At 39.4% G+C, this 23,461-nt stretch overlaps 4 protein-coding genes across 12 annotated transcripts; 3 read left to right on the top strand and 1 right to left on the bottom strand.

The window, feature by feature from the left end:
• Nucleotides 1-117: 117 nt before the first annotated feature.
• LOC132193259 (zinc finger SWIM domain-containing protein 8 homolog) lies at nucleotides 118-11,190 on the top strand. Of its 4 annotated transcripts, none has more exons than XM_059613818.1 (22): nucleotides 118-253; nucleotides 318-743; nucleotides 2,125-2,391; nucleotides 2,818-3,008; nucleotides 3,062-3,372; nucleotides 3,428-3,623; nucleotides 3,690-3,923; nucleotides 4,045-4,373; nucleotides 4,432-4,615; nucleotides 4,666-5,151; nucleotides 5,203-5,475; nucleotides 5,529-5,715; nucleotides 5,786-6,062; nucleotides 6,118-6,365; nucleotides 6,427-6,544; nucleotides 6,601-6,881; nucleotides 6,942-7,351; nucleotides 7,647-8,051; nucleotides 8,103-8,355; nucleotides 8,409-8,583; nucleotides 8,639-8,788; nucleotides 8,911-11,190. In XM_059613818.1, exons 2-22 carry the CDS (start codon nucleotides 497-499, stop codon nucleotides 8,975-8,977), a joined length of 5,289 nt encoding a protein of 1,762 aa, XP_059469801.1. In that variant the 5' UTR covers nucleotides 118-253; nucleotides 318-496; the 3' UTR covers nucleotides 8,978-11,190. The 4 variants fall into 4 exon arrangements, with proteins under 4 accessions (XP_059469801.1, XP_059469799.1, XP_059469798.1 ...); XM_059613816.1 differs by having other exon boundaries at nucleotides 8,100-8,355; XM_059613815.1 differs by having other exon boundaries at nucleotides 7,665-8,355.
• Nucleotides 11,191-12,293: 1,103 nt separating this feature from the next.
• Nucleotides 12,294-16,012, top strand: LOC132192471 (putative ankyrin-containing lipoprotein Lxx09580). Of its 5 annotated transcripts, none has more exons than XM_059612454.1 (8): nucleotides 12,294-12,600; nucleotides 13,028-13,201; nucleotides 13,256-13,438; nucleotides 14,014-14,195; nucleotides 14,750-14,838; nucleotides 14,899-15,148; nucleotides 15,520-15,583; nucleotides 15,645-16,012. In XM_059612454.1, exons 1-8 carry the CDS (start codon nucleotides 12,387-12,389, stop codon nucleotides 15,647-15,649), a joined length of 1,161 nt encoding a protein of 386 aa, XP_059468437.1. In that variant the 5' UTR covers nucleotides 12,294-12,386; the 3' UTR covers nucleotides 15,650-16,012. The 5 variants fall into 5 exon arrangements, with proteins under 5 accessions (XP_059468437.1, XP_059468434.1, XP_059468436.1 ...); XM_059612451.1 differs by having other exon boundaries at nucleotides 15,640-16,012; XM_059612453.1 differs by having other exon boundaries at nucleotides 14,014-14,241.
• A 1,751-nt stretch (nucleotides 16,013-17,763) lies between these two features.
• On the top strand, nucleotides 17,764-20,356 carry LOC132192420 (uncharacterized). 2 transcript variants are annotated; one of them, XM_059612382.1, is made up of 5 exons: nucleotides 17,764-17,931; nucleotides 18,515-18,702; nucleotides 19,168-19,289; nucleotides 19,380-19,535; nucleotides 19,689-20,356. In XM_059612382.1, the coding sequence occupies exons 1-5, from the start codon at nucleotides 17,794-17,796 to the stop codon at nucleotides 19,958-19,960; spliced, it is 876 nt and encodes a 291-aa protein (XP_059468365.1). In that variant the 5' UTR covers nucleotides 17,764-17,793; the 3' UTR covers nucleotides 19,961-20,356. The 2 variants fall into 2 exon arrangements, with proteins under 2 accessions (XP_059468365.1, XP_059468366.1); XM_059612383.1 differs by having other exon boundaries at nucleotides 19,392-19,535; nucleotides 19,689-20,355.
• A 179-nt stretch (nucleotides 20,357-20,535) lies between these two features.
• On the bottom strand, nucleotides 20,536-22,554 carry LOC132192421 (uncharacterized). The gene is made up of 2 exons (XM_059612384.1): nucleotides 22,110-22,554; nucleotides 20,536-21,545 (listed from the first exon to the last, which is right to left on the bottom strand). The coding sequence occupies exons 1-2, from the start codon at nucleotides 22,537-22,539 to the stop codon at nucleotides 21,253-21,255; spliced, it is 723 nt and encodes a 240-aa protein (XP_059468367.1). The 5' UTR covers nucleotides 22,540-22,554; the 3' UTR covers nucleotides 20,536-21,252.
• Between the last annotated feature and the right edge of the window lie 907 nt (nucleotides 22,555-23,461).

The raw sequence follows: 23,461 nt of genomic DNA, 5'->3' as shown, positions 1-23,461 counted from the left end.
ATAAAAATTAATTTTGTGTTATTTTACACAACAATTTGCCGTACGCAGGAAATGGTTACATTTAAATAATTTATATCAAGTTTGCAGCTCTGCATCCCCTCCAATTGATTTTCTGAACGTGGAAAAATGGGCTCGTTTCTTGCGTTTGTTTTGGCCGATTCGAGACGATAAATAGCCGATTGATCAAGTTGGAGTTTCTTGCTGGTGTACGAAAGTTCGGCAAAATAGAGCCCGGCACTACCTAGGTAAAAAGGTGGCCCATAATTTTAATCAAACCCGCATGAATTAGTCATTCTGAAACGTATTTTCTCCAACAGGAATCGAAGGCGACGATCGGGCTGGAATCGAGACTGACAAGTTTGGGTCGGTCTGGGGCTCGGCAAGCAGCAGGCACGTCGGCAGCCATTGTTGGTGTTGTTGTTCTGTCCTGCTGGTGGTGGTGAGGTTCTGGCCAAGTCTGGCGGATGGAACTGCCGTGAGACTGGCGCGGAGGCTGATGGCGGGGGCCGCGGCGGCGGCGGCAGCCGCCGTCGACGAGTCGTCCGACCCGATGGTAGACTGGGAAGAGGGTGAGAGCCGCTTCTCCTTTGAGGACTCTGACCGATTTGAGGAGGACTCACTCTGCAGCTGGTCCAGCGAACCCGAGTCTGTCTGCAACAACTGGCGCGGCTGGAAGCGGCCGCCGAATGCGGCCACGCAAGGGCCACCTCCGAACATTGCTCGCAGGTCCCTGCCCGGACCAGGTGAGATCGAGCCCCAGGACATTCACCCCTGACCCTCTGAATTTGACCTATTAATTTCGGAGCTCGCTATTACATATTGGTTCTACTCGAGATGGCAGCCAATTTTCTCTTTGGTTATTTTTCTTCCTAAAATTTTGTGAAAAAAATAATCAAAATTAATGCTTTTTTAATACACTTTCAATTTTTAACACGGTTTCGATTTTTAATTAAATTTTATATTGAACATTGAGTTTTTATTTTTAAATCTAAGGTTATTTTCAATTAATTAACAATTATTTAATTATTTTTTTCATTTAAACTGAAGATATATAAACACAAATAGGCCTTAATGAAAGTGTTTAACTAATATATTGTTTTTTTTTTTTCATAAATTTTTCTTTTATTAAACATGTTCTCTCTTTTGAACTCATGTAGTTTCAATGGTTTCTCCAAAAGTCTGTTGTAAGTCGGCAGGACAACTTTTTGCAGCTTGCTGTCTGCCAGGTTTTTGCATGACGCCTGTTCTTTTCTGCCGGTCGCCAAATTTTACTCGTTAAGCAACAGGGCGCAGCAGCTGGTCCCCAGCTCTTTTTGTACATACTCATTTATTTATTATCCTGGGCGACCAGCTGCTTGCAAGTCTCGGGCAGGTAGCTTTTTAATTCGCTCGCGCCGACACCTCCCAGTTTCAGTTGCCCGTCTCTGTCTCTGTCTCTCTCCTTCCAACCTCGACTTGCTCTGCAAAGTTGTTGCGAAACCTAAACGTGTCTTTCAACATTTTAAATGATTAATATTTTTTTTCTTATCGTGACAACAACGACGTTCGGTTGCGAAAAATGCACAGCGGAGTTACTTTAATAATTAACAACCGAATACTTTGAAACTAAAGTTTCATTATTTCCCTAGAGTCCCTGGACTTGTGGTGGCATTGTAGGAAGTTGATAAAGCGGAGTGTTAAAACTAAATTAGCTGAAGTTATTCTAGGGAAAGTTTCAATTGCTTTGAAATACGCAGAAATCTTATTTCTCAACTTTCTAATTTAAAAATGCAACACCAACTTTACTTGTTTATAAGCAGTTCCTTTTTTAGAGTTGAATATCATTCTGAAGTAATTAGGACTTTTTATTGCTAGACTTTTATTGGATATATTTCAATTAATTGAAAAATTACATTCTTATTAGTGCGTGGTAAATTAAATTTTCCTCTTATTAGAAATTGTAAATTTTAATTATATATTTCTTGCTTTCGAACTGATTTAAGTTTACTAAACACGTTTTAACGGAGAAATATGTATGAATTTTAAACATAATTCATTGTTAATAGATTTTCATTTTGCCTTTTGTATTATTTTTCATTATTTTGTAGTTTGAAGATTTAAGAAAAATCCCTGAAATGTCCTCAGATCCAGTTGTGTCGCGCAGCGACAGGTCGACAAGTTTGACTGAGTTAGCAGCTCGGTGCGTCGCTTCCCACATCCCCTTTGAGCTGGTCGAGCGCGTCTATCCTCCCGTGCCTGAGCAGCTGCAGTTGCGAATCGCCTTCTGGAGCTTCCCAGACAACGAGGAAGACATCAGACTGTACTCATGCTTGGCCAATGGCAGCGCCGACGAGTTCCAGAGGGGCGACTCCCTCTTCAAGGCCAAACACGTCAAGGACGCCCTCCAGATTGGTGAGTGAAAGGAAACTGCAGAACAAAATATTGTTTGTTGCTTCTTTCCACTTCTTTCCAGAGAAATGCACTTAAACCTGAAATAAAAGGTATCTTCCTAAGCGAAAGGAGTATTAATTTTACTTCAATTATTACTTTAATTATATCATAATTATTTTATCACAAATAGCACAGTAAATTTTTTTTATTATTTAAAATTGAAACTCTGCTATTGACTGAATAATTATTGTTTATATTTGCCAGCCAGTTGCCAGCTAGTGTTTATTAAAAAAAAGTGAAGAAACAAACACAATATCTGAAACTTTTAATTTCCGGCTGTAGCTATATTTCATTATTAGTAGCCTTTAATTAATAAATTTAAATTACCTGCATTATTATTAAAACCCGGCTGTGTGCTCTTGGCTAACTTGGAACATGCATTTTTAGGTTTCCATTTAAGCGCTACAGTAAGCCAGAGCGGCAACGCCAACATTGCAATGGTCTCCAGCACGAGGCCAGAGTATAATGTGGCCGTGACATTCGACCGACGCCGAATCACGTCCTGCAACTGCACCTGCAACTCAACAGCCTACTGGTGTTCGCACGTCGTTGCAGTCTGTCTGCACCGAATTTTCCAAGTAAGCGTCCATAGTCGGTCCATGTTTGCCCTAATAAGAAAAACTTTGTGCAGCCGCAGCAAGTTTGTCTGCGGGCGCCGGTAAGTGAGTCGTTGTCTCGACTGCACCGGGAACAGCTGCAGAAATTTGCACAGTACCTGATCAGCGAGCTGCCACAGCAAATTTTACCCACGGCGCAACGGCTGCTCGACATGCTGCTCTCACCGCACCCTTCGCCCATAAACATGGTGCGCGGCGCGCCTGACCCCACTGCAGGCGCTTCTGCCAATGACCAGACCTCATGGTACCTCGACGATAAGACCCTGCACGACAACATCAAGAAGATTCTCATTAAGTTCTGTGTGCCAGCACCCATTGTGTTCAGGTGGGTTTTAATTAGTTTTCCCTTTGTGCAAATTTAATCATGTATATTCTTGTAGTGATGTCAACTACTTGAGTACGAATGCGCCGCCAGCAGCAGCCGAGTGGAGCAGTTTGTTGAGGCCCTTGAGAGGCAGAGAGCCTGAGGGCATGTGGAATTTGCTCTCAATAGTTAGAGAGATGTTTAAGAGGAACGACAGAAATGCGGTGCCTCTCTTGGAAATTGTGACAGAAGAGTGCATGATGTGTGAACAGGTACTGTCAACTTTTTCTACCAGAAACCTTTATTTTGACTTTAATTTGTTTAACTTGCATCTCTAGATTATGGTCTGGTGGTTTAACACTAAGGTAGCTCTACACAATGGCAGTTCAAGTCATGGAGGCAAGCACAGTGTGAACAGCAATAGCCATGCTGCACAGCATGCCTGTTCGTCGCTCTGTGACGAAATTGTTGTCTTATGGAGATTAGCCGCCCTAAATCCAGGTTTGTCACCTGAGGAAAGAGACTTATTACTAAATCAATTCAAGCAGTGGCACATCAAAATAGTTGATAAGGTAAATAATTTTATATTATATACAAAAATACGGCAAACCTTTTTGTAATTGAGGAATTGTTCATTATTAAAACATCTCTAATCCATATTAAAGCATTCTAAAAATCTCTCTATTTGTCCAGGTTGCCAAAAGCAGGAACTCGACTCCGATGCGCCTTCAGTCTGGTGGGGCAAAGAGCAACACCCTGAAGACTGAAATGGAAATTTTCAGTGGGTTCAAACCTGCCATGGAAGCTTGCTACTTGCACTGGGATGACTATCCCATACCTGGAGTTACATATTCTCAAGGCAGTCGACTTTACCACTGTCCCTTTACCTGTTTCCGACATGCAGATGTTCACCAAATCAACTCATCTAGTAGCGTCCTGAACTGCACCTCACACCACAATCCCCACCATCACGCAGTGTCGGTGAAGAAAAGGAAGGGTGCTTTGGAGAATCCTGGCACGAGGTAATTACAAATTTTAATTCATTTTTAATACAATTTTGGTTAAAAATGTTTCTTTCAGATTTGCAACACAAGCTGAGGGCCTGAACTTGAACAGACGCACATTTCCTCTGGGACATGTAGTAGGCATTCCTTCGCAGGAGGGAAACAGAAGTAGTGTCAGTAGCGAGGGTTTCTGCGAGAACGACATGCTTAATCCCAATGAGTCGGATGAAGGTAGCGAATCAAGCAGTAGCAACAGACAGGTATGAACACTAATAAATTGAGACGAAATTTCTGAAGAAAAAATTTTTAGGGAGTGCCGAAGGTCTCAGATTGGAGTGACAGTGACTCTTCTGCTCAAACTGAACAGCTGAAAAGAGCAGCAGCCGCCGCTGCAGAAGCTTTAGCATCTGCAGTATCAATTCCAGCAGTGGTATCAACATCCAGTAATGAGGCATCAACATCAGCAGCCGCAACACCTACTGTTTCCACTCCTCCACAGCCTGCAGAACCTCAGCCGTCGACTAGCAAAGGAGAAAACCCTCCAGCCGAGGCAGTTGCCGAGCCGCAGCCTGCCCAAGACAAGTGGGAATCAAGCAACAGTGAACAATCCGGAGACGAATACAATGTCTACTACTATGATCCAAAAGCATTGGTTTCTCATGCACCCTCGACTGGGGCTGAAGATGCTGATGCAGCACATAAGAACATCTTTGCCAACTGCAAGAGAATGGAAGACCGGTGTGAAATCTTGTTTGCCAGAGCAGAAGCCCTTCATGCACATGGACACTCTAGAGAGGTGAGATTTTGTGATTTTCCTTGAATATATTCATAAGCATAATTTTTCCAGGCTTGTCATTTGGGAGTGAATTTGGCTCATGAGCTGTTGGTGAATCCACCAAACCTCATGATGGAGCTGCCCCCAGCCCCCTGCAAAGGAAAGCGTAAGAAAATAAATCCAGCGTCACATCAAATGAGCTGCCTGGCCTCAGCCACCTTAGCCAAGTGTGCCTTCCTCTGCAATGTGCTCTCCGAAAGTCATGAGCACCACCACCTGGCATTTAAAGTTGGCATGTTTGCCCTTGAAATGGCCAGGCCTCCAGCAAGCACCAAACCTCTGGAGGTAGCCGACTCATTATTTGTAAAGAAATTATTTTCCAACTCTTATTTTTAAAGGTCAAATTGGCAAACCAGGAAGCAGATATTGTGCAACTTCTGAAGAAAATTCCCCTTGGTGTTCACGAGCTTAACATTATCAGAGAACGGGCGGAAGAACTTCGAACAGGCACCCTCAGATCAAGGGGAGCGGCCCTCCTGCCCATAATGCTTGCCAGTTTTATATTTGATTCACTTGTTATACTAAGTAAATTTTTACCTTCTGGAGATAAAAGAAAATAATGTGAATTGACTAACATCTAAATTTTTCTCTACAGGTCGTGACCCCCGTTGGGTCTTGAGATTCCCAATCAGCAAGTTATCCATGGATGGAGATGAGGATATGTATGGTCGATCGACAGTAAATGACGAGAGTTTAGGTTTTGAAGCTGCAGTAGCAGCACTGGGGTTAAAGGCAAATGTGTCAGAGGCAGACCATCCTTTGCTATGTGAAGGAACTCGAAGACAAAGAGGAGAGTTGGCACTCACTCTGCTGGTCCAGTACAAAGATTGCTCTGATAAACTTGCTAGGATCATGGATAAACTTCTTGATAGGTAATTTTGGCTTTCCAAGCAATTTGTTCATTTTTTTACTGATTTATCATTACAGAGAGGTGCATCAGTTGATGAAGGTTCCACTTCTACCTGCCTACTACTCAAGTAACCCGCCAACTACGTCTCAGATGCACATGAGAGGAAGGGGTCAGGCAGCCCCAGGGCAGCCGTGTAGGATGCCATGGGTTCGGCAGTTCGGAGCAGTAAGGGATGATTCCAATTGTGAACAGCCCCCACCTCAACAAGGACCATCTTATCCTCCTCCTTCTCAGGAAATGAATGATTCTCAGGGTGCAGTCATGAGTGAGCTTATTTTATTGCATTATTCAATTCATTTGTTTAACTTATTTTGTGAACATCAAAGATCCAGGCAGCAGACCTCATAGTTCTACAAGTGCAGAGCTTGAGCAGAATTTGGGATCTCTTTCTCTGAGCCCTGCCCAAAATCAAGTTATGAATCAACCAAGAAACAAGGAAACTAGGTATTTGATTGTAAATTTATTTTTATTCTTGATTTATTAAGACAATTTTTATACAGGTTTAAAGGAAAACGCGCATATCCTGTAATTCCTAACCAACCGTCTGAAGCGGGCGCCCATTTCATGTTTGAACTTGCAAAAACTGTACTGACCAAAGCTGGAGGGAACAGCTCGACATCCCTATTTACCCAGGCCACTGCCTCTCAGAACCATCACGGGCCCCATCGTGCCCTTCACATGTGCGCCTTCCAACTTGGCCTTTATGCTCTTGGCCTTCATAACTGTGTCAGCCCTAACTGGCTCAGTCGAACATACTCATCCCACGTTTCGTGGATTACAGGTATGCCTGTGGCTATTTTGACAATCTCCTAATGGTCGTCATATTAATTCCTCCAAATAGGGCAAGCCATGGAAATTGGCGCGCCGGCGATCTCGTTTCTGATAGACTCGTGGGAGGGTCACCTGACCCCTCCTGAGGCAGCTAGCATTGCGGACCGCGCCTCTCGAGGCAGCGACCCCCACATGGTACGTGCTGCTGCCGAACTAGCACTTAGCTGTCTGCCTCACGCTGCCGCCCTCAACCCCAACGAAATAACACGCGCCATCCTCCAGTGCAAGGAGCAGTCGGACCAAATGTTGGAGCACTCTTGTCTCACAGTTGAGTCGGCTGCTAAGGGTGGGGGAGTCTATCCAGAGGTTCTGTTCCAAGTGGCTAGGTACTGGTATGAGCTCTACATCAGACACACACCTGGTGGGGTCGAATTACTCCTGGAGCCTGATGTCCCTAAGGATGCTCTTTTGCTGGAACAGGTGAGATTGGCATTTAAAAGAATAAAGAAAGGTTTGAGCGTAAATGAAACAGGTTTGTGGGTTAAAGTCTTAAAGTTGATTGCAGCCAATTTTTCAGTATTACTATTTTTTTGTTTGCTTCTATATTTTTAATGTAATTTGAGTTTGAATATTATTTCCGACTGACCATGTTATCAGTATGTTAGTTAATTTCATAATAGTGGCAAAACTAAACAAAAAATGTATTATAGAAGTGTGGTTGCTGAAATTTAAAATGCCCACAAATCCTGATAACGTTATATCTATTAAATCGTAGAACTACATTTCGTTCCAGGTTGGAGGACTGCAAGAGCAGCAGCAGCAGCAATCTCCTATGGAGCTCATGGCAGCCGCCCAGCCCACAGCTGTTGTTGCCCCAGCAGCTGCAGCACAGGCAGCTGCACCGTACCAGTCTCTCGGCGCCATGCCCGTCCCTTACCACGCAGTTTCGTACTCTTACCTGCCTCGATTCCCCACCCTTCCCCTGCAGATGTATTTGACCCCGCCCCCTGCACCAACAACCTTCCAGTATCCCGCAGGGCCTCTGCACACTGGCCTTCAGTACTTCCCTGCCGTCACCCTGGCTGCCCCAACGGCAAGGCCTCTTTTCCTTCCGCCGCAGGCCGGACTGGTAGCTCCTCCGCAGCAACGCCCGCCTCCACCAAATCTCGTCCAGGCCTCTGTAATTCCTAACCAGAACCAAAGACCTGTGCAGCATGTGCGTTGTCAGCAGGTGCCTGTGTCGCAGCCGATGCAGCCTGTCGGACCTCCGCCCCAAGTCCAGCAACAGCAGCAACCCCCTCAGCAGCAATGCGCCCTTAACCAGGGTCAGTACAGATACCTGATGGCTGCCTACAGAGTTGGGATGCTTGCTATGGAAACCCTGGCGCGCAGAGTGCACGACGATCGACCGCAGGCAAAGTATGCCAGAAACCCTCCCTACGGAGAGGACGTTAAGTGGCTACTCAGGGTTGCCAAAAAGCTTGGTAAGTTTAGTTTTTTTATACTCTGTAAGGCCTTAACTGAAATTTTATTACAGGAACCCAGTACCTTCACCAGTTCTGCGTCTGTGCAGTAAATAGTGTTGTGAGTCCCTTCATCTTGCACGACATAGCAGTGGAAGCTGCGATTTACCTTTCGAGGAACAATCCAACCCTCCTGATGCAACACCTGCGAACAGCCCTCACACCGCTTGTTCAAAAGTGCCAGCAGATGTACGGAGATTTGATTAAGAATCCAAGCAACTATTCTAATGTAAATTCGTTATAGGTATATTCAATGTCTGCACCAAAAACTGTACCACCTCACCTCCACCGACTACGAAGAGTTTGTGGGCATTGTTGTTTCGGCGCGGATGGCTTTCCAGATAACACCTGATGGCAGCACACAGTTCAAGGAGTGGCTGCAGTCCATTAGAAGGTAAAAATATTTATTTTGTCTTTATAAATATTTTAATTCCAAGGAATTATCTCAAATTTATGTTGCTTTATAATATAACTTTCGTAGATTCCATATTTGAATTTTTGTTTGTGTTTGCCTAGGTCCAAGTCATGTAAGAAAGATCTATGGGCGCAAATCAACCAGGCGCTGCAAAACAACAACAAATGACACCGGCCTGAGGTAGGCAGCAGCAGTAACCTCCACTGCAGCCGCCCCACCGCCCCCGGTGCCGCCCCAGGCTCCTCGCTCAACTGGGCGGAAATGGAGGATCAGCCGCCTCCAAGCTGACCGGTCGGCCCGCCTCCTCCTCCTCCAAGATCTCACTCTAACTAGACTCTTTACTTAGTTCCCCCACGCGAGAGGACTCTCATTTTAACAGTTTCCACTTCTTGGAACACAGATAGATGATTATCTTTTTAAGTTTCCACTTTTGCTGCCGCGACTCTGATTTTTAAATTTGAGCCTTTTCAAAGAGTTAGCTCCAAGAAGAATGGCTCAGTTAGCAGGTGGACATAGTCGGAGCCGCGGCTTCTTTGTGAAAATCTTCCGCATTGTAAAGATACATATAATGGAAGTGAGTTGAGAGACTGATTGTTGACATGTTTTAGCCTTTGATTTTTGGCACGCAGAATTTGTTCTCTTGGCACAAACTGATAATATTATCGTCACAGGTGCGATTCAGGTGCAAATTTATATTATTTGCCCCCACCACCCCTCCGACATTGGTACGATAGAAAAATGCAACCTTCACTTGAATCGCACCGTGAGGTAAAAAAAATTTGAAATCGCATAGACACGTACACACTCATGGGACTAATTGAATTCCGACCTTAATCTTTCGGATAAGAAGCTACTTTGCGTTTTTGATCGGTTGATTAAAACCAAATCTCGTCTGGCTACAAGACTATTTTAAGCAGATTTACAACTATTTTTACATGGAATATGAGATGAGAAAAGTAATCCCCTTTTCCGTATGCGCTTCTCTGCGCTGCTGGCGAGTTAACTGTTCTGGAATTTAAAATTGTCTCTCTCGACTCCCCGAGAGCTTGGTCTAGTCTGATTGAATGTAGATAGAAAATCTCCTGGCATATCACAAATAAACAAAGCAGCCCCTTTGGTTGAACCATAAATTTTTCAAGGGAATGGTGCCTTTTATAGAAACACTTGCGTTCGAAACTAAGCAAGTTGAATTTCTCCATGTAACAGGAACAAATTAAAATCACAGCATTACAAAGATTGAGGGGCTGCTTCAAAATGATGCATTTGCTTTGGCAGATTAAAGATTAAACAGGATGCTAAAAATTATACTTGGGGAGTAGAGTCAAAAATCTTAAACCCACCCCAACAGTTTTAGTGAATACTATGAAAAATCATTGCTATATTAAATTAATATTACGAATATTATTATACTAACTAGATGCAGGATGAAAATTGCATGTGTCTTTTTTAACATGGCATAAAATTAAAGGAGAACAAATGTGTGGCGTATAAATATATTTCTATAAAATACTAAATTATATTTCAGATATACAGTTTAGGTGGCTAGAATGATAAGATTTTTGAAGATTATCTACACTTAAAGTATGCTAAGTGAAGATAAATACTATTACATTAGTAGTTGTGTAGTGCATTAGTGGAAGTTTTAAAATAGAAAAACTTAAAGAGGCGCGTTGAGTGGCTCGGTTTTAATTCAGCACACAATCTCATTTTTGGAATGGCCAAAACCAAAAGTTGAAAACAATGTCCGTTTACGAAGTATATAAAAATTTTGTTTATTTGTCTGCTAGTCCCATACACACATACATATTTTAGGCTTTGCTCACACCCACCAGGCACATTTGAACCCAAAAATTGGAAAAAAAACGAGATTACATTTGTGAAATACTTTTAAGTTGTTCATCAAACAAGATTTTTCAGTGCCAAAGGTTTGCCTGCGCTCACTTCTAAGAAAAGCAAGTGCTCAAGTATTCTCAGAACTTGTCCATACTTGTACATGAGGATGTGAATGTCCGTTGGATTTGATGTCCATCCTGATTGTTTCTTGGTCGTTCCATATCTTTTCGTGTCGCAAGATGCCAAACTCGATTAAAATAGAGGACCGGTCGCTATTATTATTTTTTTATTGCGACCTGCCCTCGGTGTTATTCAGGGCTAATTTTAATAAATTTAAGTATATGTGCATAATTGGATTTGTTCAGTTTTTAGCTTGCTAGGCGGTGAGAAAGAAAGCCTATTGGAAAATATCCAGTTGGATTTCAATCAGCATTGTTACATTATTTACGATTTTGTTGTTTTGTCATTGAAATCGGAAAGAAATAACTAATTCATCATTTGAGAACATTTTTGTGCAAAGTGCTCAAACTTGGTTTATTTTGTAATTTTAAGAAAAGAGGAGACACTTCTGATGACACTGAGAAAAAAGGAAACCCATCGATACCCATTAATACTGCAAGAGTGTGGGTGCGATTCAATTTATTTTTAGCTGTTTTATTTTCCAGTCGTTGCCAAATTTACTATTGTACGTTCTAAGCTTTGCTGCTGCAGAATGTCTTGAGAATTTTCAAACTAGGTTTTGATTATTTGCATTATATACAGATAGCATTCTCTTCCCTTCTCTCTCATCAGTTTGTCTTTTATCTCTCTTGAATGAACTGATTGATCGATCATCAAATAAAAATATTTCAAAACTAAAAAAACCTGTTTATTTTTATTGAATTTCACAAGACCCTATATTAAATTTTATTATTTTTCAAATTTTGAAAGCATAAATAATAATCTTCATTTTCATTGTAAAGAATTTTTGCATACAAAACTTTTATAGCCCCATGATACTAACGATTTTCCCAGAAGGTGCGCGTGAGAGGACTCAAAATGCTTGTAAAAGTTAGTATTGAAAGGTATGAAAAAAGAAGCTCTCTCAAAATTTAACAAGCAGTTCACTTTTCCCTGTCATGAATTGAAAGTTGATCAATTAGAAGAAAAGTACAAAGTATTTTTGCAAAGTATTATTTTACTTCACAACCAAACAGAAACTCGAGTTTCACGGGTTACGCAGGTTGCATACCTCAAGGCAATTTTGTTCCTCTGTCAAGATTTCTATGCCGAAGAGATGCTTATTTCATTTCAACTGTTCCGTTAAAATGAGTAATTTTACATATATGTGAAGTTTTGAGGAAAAATAAATGAACAACTTGTTTTTAGAATGCTTCAAAAAATGTTACTTTCCAAATACAGATATTTTTTTCATAAACTTCCATTTATTTTTAGAAAGATAAAATCTAAACCACTAATTGAAACATTATTTTTTGCAGTTTTAATATGCATAGAACAAAAATAATAATTTTGAGTAAATAAAATACCTTTCTGCCGGCGTTGACATTTTTGTTAAAAATTCGCCACGTTTTTCAATAAAAATATACGCTCCTACATTTCCGACGAAAGCCTTGAATTCCTTGCATTTTCCTTCTTTGGTCTTTCTGTTTATTCTGCCACCAGTCTGCTCCAATTTCTCAACGATAGCACCACGAACTCCCCAAATTTCTTTAATTTAATTTTTTTAATTTTAAATTTGGTAAAAATGTGCGAAAGCGTGGTGGGTGAGCTGCACGCGGCCGCCTTCCTAGGCGACGGTCTCCGCGTGGACCAAATTCTCGCCGGCCACTTGCACCTGCTGGAAGCAACCAACGAGTGGGGCTGGACGCCGCTGATGCAGGCGGCCAAAGGAGGCCACCTCGGACTTGTGGCCACTCTTGTCAGCCACGGCGCCGACGTCAACGCCGTCAACAAATTAGGTCAGTTACAAAAAAAATTTAATTTCTGATCTTTTTTAATTAATATAGTTAGGGGAGTGATTCTTCTTGGGTTATAATATATTATGTGTTTATTTATTTATATTCTACTCGGTTAAATTTATAAAAATATTGTTAGTATACACATGTAATTAAATCAAAATAAAAACCTGCAATAAAAAAGATTTTTAACAAAAGCGGGATCGAGATTCAAGTTTTTTTTCTAGGAAGATGCACACATTTCTGGCACTTGTACCAAAATTAAATGATTGTTAAAGAAATCAATACAAAATTTAAATAAAATGAAACGAACCAAAATAAAATTACTTTTCTGTTACCAATCTACGCACAACACTGCTTGCATTTATTTTTGAAAAAAAGGATACTTATTACCAAAAAATTACATTTATTATTATTGGGTTTCGAATAGGAATGGATGTTTTGAGTTTGGCCAGTGCTAGTGGGCATCGGCGGATCGTCCTGCTTCTTATGGAGCACGGGGCCAAAAGCGGAACGGCCGCTATTTCGGCCGCAGTGCACGGACATTCAGAAATTTTCTCACAAGTTTCGGAAGTATTAGAAGACCAGGTTTTGAAAATTTCCAGTAAAAAATCAATTATTTTTCATATTAATTTTTCTAATGCATTGAAATCGTCAGATTCAACAATTTTGCATTTGGCCGTGGCCGTGGGAGCTGCGGATATTGTCCACGAGTCGGTCCGTCGTGGTGCCAACCCAAATTCACGCGACGAAGCTGGAATGACCGCCCTCGACTTGGCCGAACAAGATGCAGACTCTGCGAGTAAGAGGGAAATTCTCACAATTCTCCGCAAAGTTTCAGGTATTAAAAGAGATAATTTTTCAAAATAGCGTGTTTTAAAGAAAAGTGTTTTCAATGATTCATTTAATGCATCAGTTCAATATTTTTATGACTTCTTGGACATTTGTTGTTTTTCGCCATTAATGTAATTTGCGTATAAAGTTTTTTATAATAGGACTAACTTTGGAGTTTCTAACTTTTGAGGATTTTTAATTACAGCTAGATGCTTTCAATGGCGTCATGAGATTTGTTCTTAGTTGGATCTCTACAAACGTTATCACTGTTGTAAAATTTTGAACTATCCAATTCATGAGCCCAATTTAAATATATTTTTGGACGTCTATGAATTGTAGAGTGGGTTAACTTTTATTTAATATGTATAAATTTATATTTATTTGATAATTTTACTTGAATTCTGCCTTGCTGATCTTCAAGAGCAGATTTATAACAACCTGTTTATCTTATTTAGTGGAATCTTGAAAAATAATAACAATTTAATTTCAGACACTAATAAAAATAAAATAAAAGAAGTCCGGAAGATAAGTTTTTGGGAGATAACGGTTTTCTCCGAAAGACAAAAATGTAATTTGTTGTAGACTGCACGTTGTCGGGCGAGTGGTCAGAGGGAGTGGTCGAGAGCAGCAGGGTCGGCGACCTGGGCCGTTTGTTGGTGCTGCTGGCCGAAATGAGCACCAAGTGCATGATGCGCCAAGACCTGCACCACACGCACGATTTCTCCAAAGCACTGCTCGCCGCCGCCGAAAACGGACATGCACTTGTAACAAAATACAATTACAAAAATTGGAAATATAATATATTATGGGGTGCGAAAAACTTAATGTGACTCATTTTGTCAGCGTAAAACCGCATTACAATCAAATAAGTTCCAGCTAAAAAATTATATAAAAATCTAAAATCCAAATTTTCTTAATACTAGTTTTTGTTGCAATTTCATTCAATAAAACTTCCATTAAATAGATTGTCAACTTATCTTGCTGGAGAGAGCGAAATTTAAAATAATTTTTCGTGGCTGGAACATCAATATTTCATTACCGACCAAAAAATTGGAAAGTTAATTTCTTCAAGATTATACTGTGAATTGTAAGACTGAACTCTGACTTTGTTGGCTAAAGGAAATTTTTCACCTTTTAACTAATTTGGAATCGAAGTGATGAGTTTTTTTAATTCTAAGTGTCAAAATATAAATACAAGAACCAAGAGTTATTTTTTTAAGTTTAAAAAATAAAACAAAAATATTTCCACGTGCCTTCCATGAAATTTCTACCAACACAATTAAATAATAAATACTTTCTATGAATTTTGAAATTACAGATAATCGACATTCTGCTCAAACAAAAAGTGAATCTGAATGTTTTTGGCACAAGTGGAATGACACCGTTGATGTTGGCCGCGTCCAGAGGGTATTTTTTAAAATTATTTTCCCAAGCATAATTTTGGAACTTTAAATTTTAATAATATAGACACGTGGAGGCAACGGAACGGCTGTTGGGTGCCGGTGCGGACTGCAAGGCGAAAAGCTCGGTCACAGGCCACACCGCCTTCGAACTGGCCTCCCTGTCCGACGAGACGCCGCCCGAACTGACGCGAATCTTGGCCAAGCACACCATTCAAAACGCGGAGGCCGCGACCACCCCTCGCACGCAACGCCGACTCCTAAAGTGGCCCCTGTCGCCGCAACCCTTCAAACGAAACTTGCTCGTTCCAAAATCGGTAAATATTTCGGAAAAAATTATGGCGAAACGTTTTTTAGGATTAAAAATATCTATTAATTAAACTTATTTTGAGATTGAATTTTTAAAGGTAAATTTTCGTACATAATTTTAGAAAATTTAAAAAAAAATATTAATTTTTGTAATTATGCTTCGTTAAATCCGCGTGTTGTAGAATATGAAAGGATGGTGTTAAATTTGTTTATTTTGAACTTATTTTAAATGAAATAATTTCACTAGCAGTTCACTAGGAACTAAAATAAAGAACAATCACTCCCATTTTTTAAACTACTCTTCTCTTTTTAAATTAATATTATTTAATAATAATTTCATTTGATGTAAATTAACAAAAATTCATTTCAAAATGTGCAGCCTCACAGACCATCCTCTCTTCCTGGCTCACCAACGTACCAAAGGTCACTCTCCGAGCCTGTTGGTAAGCGTTTTTAGATTTTGAATTCCTTGCATTTTATTTTTGTATGGCCTCCGCAGAGCAGAATAGAAACTCGCCGCTCAGGATCAAACTGTTGTCGTGCATATCCAACAAGTAAGTCACGCGGCCCAAAAGATAAAAACTTATGCGAATCGAAACAGAAGAAGAAGAAACGCACAATGCATGCCCAAGTGACTTCGCCTTGGCCCTACTTTTCGCCGCGTGAACTATATTTCCTAGAATTTCGGGTCAGTTTCTACTAGAGAAACCACATCACTTTTGTTTATCTCCGGAAACGTGATATATTATAAATTAGTAGAAAATTGTATCTATTATCTCCATTGTGGTTTCCATCAAAAGCAGCAGCAGATGTGAAATTAATAAAAATAAATTTTCTTCTTCTTCAGCAATAAAATCGAATTAGTATATAAATTGAAATTTTTTTTTCATTGAATCCTGAAAAGAAAATTAGTTGCTACAAAGAGACTGAAAGAGATTTGAATGAATGAAATTCTTCAAAATGATGAGAAATAAATTATTAATAATAATTTCTAATTAACTTGATTTCGTATTTTTTTGTGATTTTATTTTTATTTGTTTTTTCCATGTTATATCGGTTAAGTGGATTTACTAATTATTATTATTATTTAATTATTTACATGGTTTTTAAACAAACAAAACAAACTGATTGTGTTATGTTCTGATATCATTATTATACAATTTTATTCTGTGATGAATAGGATATATTTTTTGTGGTTTTTAAGGTACTTAATTAATACATCAGTTTCGTCACCTTAAATTATTTGACTATTTTTAGAGTAATTATTTTCAATATTTCATTTAGAGAATGATATGAAGTCATGAAAATGTTCAAAATCAAAGTATTTATCAAAGGCAAAACAATTCCAAAATCTCATTTAAATTTTGTACATTATCTCTTGTTAAATTAAATAAATGGTCTCTTTTCAGGTGGTTTTCTCCACAAATAGTCCTGGTCCACTACGTCTGTTTTATTCAAAATAAAAAAGTTTATGTATTGATTTTCTTTAAATAGAAAGCAAAACTAAACAGAAACAAATAATGCATTATAAATAAAGTGAAAAATTGAGTGATAAAAGGATTTCCGTTCCATTATCCACTTTTTGGTCATGTTTCTACAAATTGTGATTTACTTTTTACCGCTGCTGCTGCAGTGTGCATGTGAGTCGCATTCCGAAGCAGCACTTACGTTGCGTGACTCGCTTGTAATGGCTGTGTGGTTTCGCTTGTTCTGTTATATGTATTTGTTCTTCTCCTTTGGTTCCAACTGCGTATAGAATTATCTTGATTTGAGAAACAACAACGTTCTCATTACGCGCTGCCAAAGTGCTGAATTTGAGATAAATATAAAACGCTAAACGCATGCTTGTTCAGCACACATTTAGCAAATTTACGACGTATAGCTTTTTTGTTTAATTTATAATAGTATTCAAATAATTTCATATCACAAACTAAGAGAGTTATGGAAATAAACAACAAATCAAACGCACTTTAATTGTGTTAAAATACTGTCACTAAAAAATGCGTGCAATAAAATTTTCATTCCAGCTTTTGAGGCATTATAGGAATAAGAAGTGAAGAAAAAGTAAAAGAAATTTGAAAATTTAACTTGAAAAATTAATACCCTATATTTTTATTGTTGAATTATATATTGTGTCCTTAATGATAACTAAATCAAATATTAAATTAAAATGGTGCAATATTTTTGGAAAATTTCAAGTAAGATGACTATCAAAATCAATTGTTTGTGCGTTTATTTATTTTATTATCAGAAATTCAATTAATTATTTATATTCATGCTAGTAGTAGACCTAACAGTTGCGGTTATTTGGCCAAACTTCCTCTCTTTTTCTATGCGAACTTGATCGTGTCTCATTTAGGTTGAAGCGAAATGCGAAAATGATAGAAAAAAGAAAAAGCGGTTCGTCGAAAAATAATTCCGCTCGAGCAATGCGTGTCGTATACGCAGTCACCTTACTGACCCAATTAAATCGGCCCGTTTCCTCCAAAGGCGCGAGATTATCAGCCCAAACGCGGCACGCAATCGGTAATGCGCTGCTTACTTGCAATTAATTCGGCCTGCGTGCGTTTTCGCGATGTGGATCTTCACAGCCGAGGGCGTCGAGCGGCGCCTTAAAAGGCCCGGGGGCTCTTCCGAGGTGTCATTTTGAAAGATGCAAGTGCAGTGTTTGTTGCTTGTGCTGCTCGCAGCCTCGGGGCTCGCCTCGCCCACACCCTCAGCCACCGACCCCAAAAGCAGGACCGTAGGTCTCAGGAACCTCTTCATCGGATGCCTAAACTCGGAATCAGAGGTTTGATTTTAATTTGTTTGCCGTCATTTCATTATTTAATTATTTAAACTTGGCGTTGGTATAACATTGATTGTGATGCACAGAGTTGAAATTTTTTAAAGTATACACTGGCAAACAAAGGTTAGCTTTCAATCCAAAAGTTATTGTAAATTTTCTGAAAACACCAAAAATGTAGACTTCTATATTCTTCAATATGCCATCCTTTATTCTACCTGTGTAAAAATACAGTGTTAAAATTTAAATATACCTTTTCCCTGATAACACTTGATTTTTGGTGAGGAGTAGAAAAAAAGATTAAGTTGATCTACTTTATTGCTCTTTAAGAATATTTTTATCCAACCCTGTATTAAAAACTAGCCTGAGGACATATTTTTTCTTTCCAAAAAAATTTTTGATGTTAAAAGTATAAACGTAGATTTTACTTATTAATTTACACTTCTGGATGCCTCCTTGTCCTTTAAAAAAGTGATGTGGGAAATTATTTTTAAAATTCAAATATTTTTAATTTTTTTTTTCACGATTCTTAGATCATTTATTTTTTCAAGCTCAGGAAACAATGATAAATTTACTCGTTTTTCGGTAGAGTGAAAATGGAACCGGGGATTTCATGAGCTGCCTCAACAGACGCCTCCGCGATTCCGGGGGCGAACTCCGACTTTTGCCCGGAGTCACTTTGTCCTCAGAAAACATCGACATGAGTGGAAACGGAAAGAGAGCCATGTCCGGAAGTGCCCTCAAAGTTGCCCTGCCGTGGCCAGAGAGCAGTGCCAGGTATGACCTTCATTATTCAACATTAATTTTTTTAATCTTTTTCTGTTCCTTGGGTCAAATGCTAAATTGGGAAAAAAGTACTGAATCAAGCAGTTTTATCAGTTTTAATTACATAATCTATCATTTGAATCTAGCTTTATTTATATTATAGTTGGATTCATTTATAATTATATAAAAAACATTATTTTAATGGAAATAACTTAATAACGTAATAAATAATGTCATTATTTACTTTACGATTTGAACGCTCACTTTTGCAAGTTCTTGAGTTTTTAAGTTTCCTGAAAACAAATTATGGCTGCCGCTCAGAAAAATTTTAGAATAAAAATTAATAACTCCGATTCATTTTTGTCTTAATATTTTGATTATTACACATGATATAATCAGAATCTTAAGTGGTAAATTTATTTTATTTTCATAAAATTTTGCAAATTTGAATTGATGTAAAATTTAATTTTATTTAAGATTCTTTGGCGGCTGGTCGAACCCCTCGTTGGTTCTGTCAGGGGGTGAGTCGGAATTGGACATTGGGGTGGAAGTGGATAAGGACGAGCCCGCACAGCCCGGCGATGAGGAAACAGGCAGAGGTGAGTTTAAAATCTCTGAATTGACGCTTAGTTAGATTAGTTAAGAGGCACTTCTGCTTGAACAACGCTATTCATACTTCTAATGCTCAGTTTTCCTCAAAGCCAAGAAACTGAAGAAGCTGCTGATCCCTCTGATGATCGGCCTCAAGCTCAAATCCGCCCTCTTCTCCATGCTCAGCTACGGCGCCGTCATCGCCATGGCCGCCAAGGCTCTGCTCCTCTCCATTGTTGCAGTGGCAATCGCTGGTAAAATATTATTTAAAAAAATCTAATTTGCAAATTAAAAAATAAATTAAAAAGACAATTTCAAATATTTTGCACGAAATGAAATCTCTAGCAAAAGTAAATGATTTTAATGTACTTTATTTATTTATTAAGAAATGAAATTTTTGCGAATAGGAATCGGGGCGATGAGGCGAATGTACAAGGACTACTCTGAAGCGACCGTCCACTCATACAGTTCGTACGAGCCTTCATACCCGTCTTCGTCGTACCACCACCGCAGCTATGGCTCTTCACAGCCGCTGGGCGCCGCGAGCAACCCGTTGGGCAACTTGGCCGCCGCGGCCACCGAGGTGCAGGCCCAGGCCCAACAGCAGCCCAACTACTCCGCCCACGACATGGCCTACTACCAGCAGCCCCAGCAACCCCAGCAGCGTTACGGAAACTGATTCGAGCGCTCAACCCCTTCTAAATTATTACCTCTAATTTATTTATTTATTTAACTTATTGAAATTTCTCTGTGCGACTTTTCCTGTTTTACTCTGACGACGACTGACTGCTCAATTTCTTGACTGACACTACTTGACAAACTTTTTCCTTACAATTTCTTGAAAGGGTAATAAACTCAACAATAATACCAACCTGATTTCTCGTTAATTGATTTTTTTGATCAAAATCTCTTTTCCTCGGACAGCGCAGTTGGAACGTATTTCACAAACAGATAGGAAAAAGGACACTTTAAGCTAGGCAGTAAATTATCTGTTGTTTGATACAAATTTAATTGCATTTTTCAATCCAATTGTTAAAACCTTACGATATTTTTGCTCAAAATTTCCATTTACACAGACAAATGGCCTATTTTAATACATCCTTTCGATAGAAGTATAACAAAAATAATGCTTACTTGCTTTCAATTTTATTTTAATTGTAGAAAAGACGGAAAAATTAAAGTGGCAGAGTATTTTTTAAGAACAAAATATTTTCATCCTTTAATTTCTTTCAAAACTTCTATTTATCATTTGTTATTATTCCAGCCACTTCTGATTGTCGTCATTGCAAACTCTTACGAACAAAAATTAATAAAGTTGCGAATCATTGCATCTAAAAACTATTTGTGTGTCATGATGCAAATTGGCACTCTTGAATGTCTTTTGAATGGAAGAGAGGCCAAAGGTTATAATTGCTGTTCATCCACAGTTCTCGTAGGTTAGAAGAAGAATTTTCATCAAGCAGAGAAAGAGAGATAACAGAACCAATTTTATTACGTTTTCATCACAGCGCCACGAGAGAGGAGAGATAAATTTCTAATTCTTTACTCGACAGAGCTTTTGACTACGTGCAGCACTAGATGATTACTGATATAAAAATCTCCATTTAAGAAATTCCTCTTTCATATATTTGAAACAGTTACAAGTAATTGGAACGAAACTCATTGATTTTTTCAATAATAAATAATTGCTTTATTTCGAAAATAAATAAATTAACAACAATAAATTAAATTAGCGAGAAAAGAAAATTCTCACTGCCAACAACAATTGTATAGGAAGTGTATAAAAAGTGCAGTCGTGGGAAGATTCAAGTTAAAGAAAAAAAAGTAAGTACCCGTACAGATACTGCAAGCAAGATTGAAAGAAATTTGGACTAATTGCTTGCTGATGAAAAGAGGCGAAGGAACATTTTTTGCTCTCAACTGGCACGAAAGAAAGAGAAATTTGAGCGAGAAATGAATTTTTGGTAAGATTTAGGGCCGGTGCGCTTTGTAGGCGAGGTTGTGGGAGTCGTAGCTGTTGCGGTCCCAGCCGCCTCCGTGGCCGCCCCCGGAGCTCCAGCCGCTGCTGCCGTGGCTGTCGTCGCCGGTCATCAGTTTCTTGAAGATGACGGCGAGCGCGAGGAAGAGCGCGATCTTGGAAACGATGAGCGCCTTTTTCGCCAGGAAGAACAGACCCTTAAGCTTGAGCAGCATCAGCAGAGCGAACTTCATCATGCCGCCCATCATCATCATCATACCCATCATCTTCTTCATCTTGCCACGACCTTTAAATTGAAACACGAAAAATTATATTTTTTTCTAAATCTAAATCGTTTTGGATGATTTGTTTGTAATGAGATTTTGCTACTAGAAGTTAGGAAAAGGTTTTTGCAATTTAGAATTTCATATATGCAAATGCAAACATATTAAAGTAATTTGTATGCAAAAATTTTAAAAATCAAGTTCATTTTATTTGAAGGTGAGATTTTCGATTTTTTAAATAATATTATTTGATGTCCCAATTTAAAAGAATGAACTTGTGGAACATATAAAGCTGATATAAAGTAGGCTGTTGATATTTGAGATCGCAGGTTGATATCTTTAAAGGTCCCTCGGTACTGACTTTTTGAATAATTATTTTGAACAAATTTTTGGAAGTATTTAAAGTTTCCTAAAAAAATATGGAATTTTTCAAAACCGCTTATTGTTATTACACAATCAATTTGCTAAAAACAAACTGTCTTACACAGTTTTTGATTTCAAATTTAGCACTCCCTTTAAGAAAATTTTTATAGCAATTAAATTTTCATATTTTTTTGCTATACGATTACGATTATTAATTTTTGTACCTTCTGCCAATGATGTCTGGACTTCCTCCTCGGAAACCTTGGGCAGGTCGATCTGGACGGAGCGGCCGCTGACGAACTTGGCCACCCTTTGGACCAGCATGGTGGTCAGGGTGTTGTCGTTGGTCGCGTCAAGCTCGGCATCACTGAGGGCGCGGGACTGCCTTTCGTCGGCGGCGCCTGGTACCCTGACGAGGGTCAGGTGGTCGGCGAGTGGGACTGCATCCATGCGGGACATCCTGTCCATGAAGGCGACGGCCCTGGCCTTGAGGCAGGGGGCGAGGCCCGCCTCTTTGGTGGCGCACTCGGAGTACACCTTGTGCAGCACCCTGAGGTTGGGTGACTGCTCGAGCAGGTCATCCAAAGGTGAGGCCGTGGCTGCTGCGGCCGCCGCCAGGGCCAGGACGGAGCACACCAGGAGGATCTTGTTCATGGCGGAGGATGCAAGAGAGACTGTGGTGCTCAACGACGACCCCGGCTCTTTTTATACCGGTGACCTGGAGGAGGGAGACTGACCCACCCGCTCTTGACCTTCCTAGCTAGCGCGTCTAGAGAGAGAAATGGAACCTTCTTCCGGCTGCATTCCTCCGTCGCAGCCGCCGCCGGGTGGGCGAACACAAAAAGAAGATTTTTTCCTTTTTCACATGTCATTCTCTCGCTCATTGTATTAGGCAAATTAAGCCCAGCGCCTTTGTGCAGGCGTTAGCCTACTTACGGGGCCAAACGCTCGTTACGCGCGCAATGCAATTCAGCAGAGATGCAGCAGCAGCGGCTTACTTGCACAATAAAGCACACACTTTCCTCTTTTACATACGATTCGCCACACATTGAAAACGTAAAATTCATTCAAGATTGAGGAACACATTGGAGACAAAATTGCAAAAAATGAAAGTAGCGTGAGTGATCGAAAAATTTTAAATTGGTAATTTATTTAAAAAAAGGAGAAATAATAAGTAATAAGCCTCAAAATTTCAGCCGAAACATTTTTATAGAATCTTCAGCAAATGTATTATTTATTTTTTAAATCTTCAAAGTGTATATTTGAATCAATGAAAAAAGTGTGCGGATATTGTAAAATATTCCAAATTGTGTGGTCTGGATTTTTTTTTAATTTTTTTTTCGTCTTTTAATATTATTTGAACGTTTTAAACTGAACACTCACTTACAGGGGTAAGAATATTATATATGCAAACAAATTTTTTTCCTCCAAAATATGGCATGATATTTAACAGAAAATGTAAAAGGAATGCATATGCTGCTGGAAAATTAAAAAAAAAACGAGATCAAATGCGATGTCATTGTCTAGTTAAACTGGTTAAATAATTGGCAAAAATAACACAAGAACGCCGAACGCC

The sequence above is a fragment of the Neocloeon triangulifer genome, unplaced genomic scaffold (genome assembly GCF_031216515.1).
Source record: "Neocloeon triangulifer isolate White Clay Creek 2 clone unplaced genomic scaffold, ASM3121651v1 ptg000003l, whole genome shotgun sequence".
Classification (NCBI taxonomy): Eukaryota; Metazoa; Arthropoda; class Insecta; order Ephemeroptera; family Baetidae; genus Neocloeon; species Neocloeon triangulifer.
This window is presented reverse-complemented; position numbering and strand designations above follow the sequence as displayed.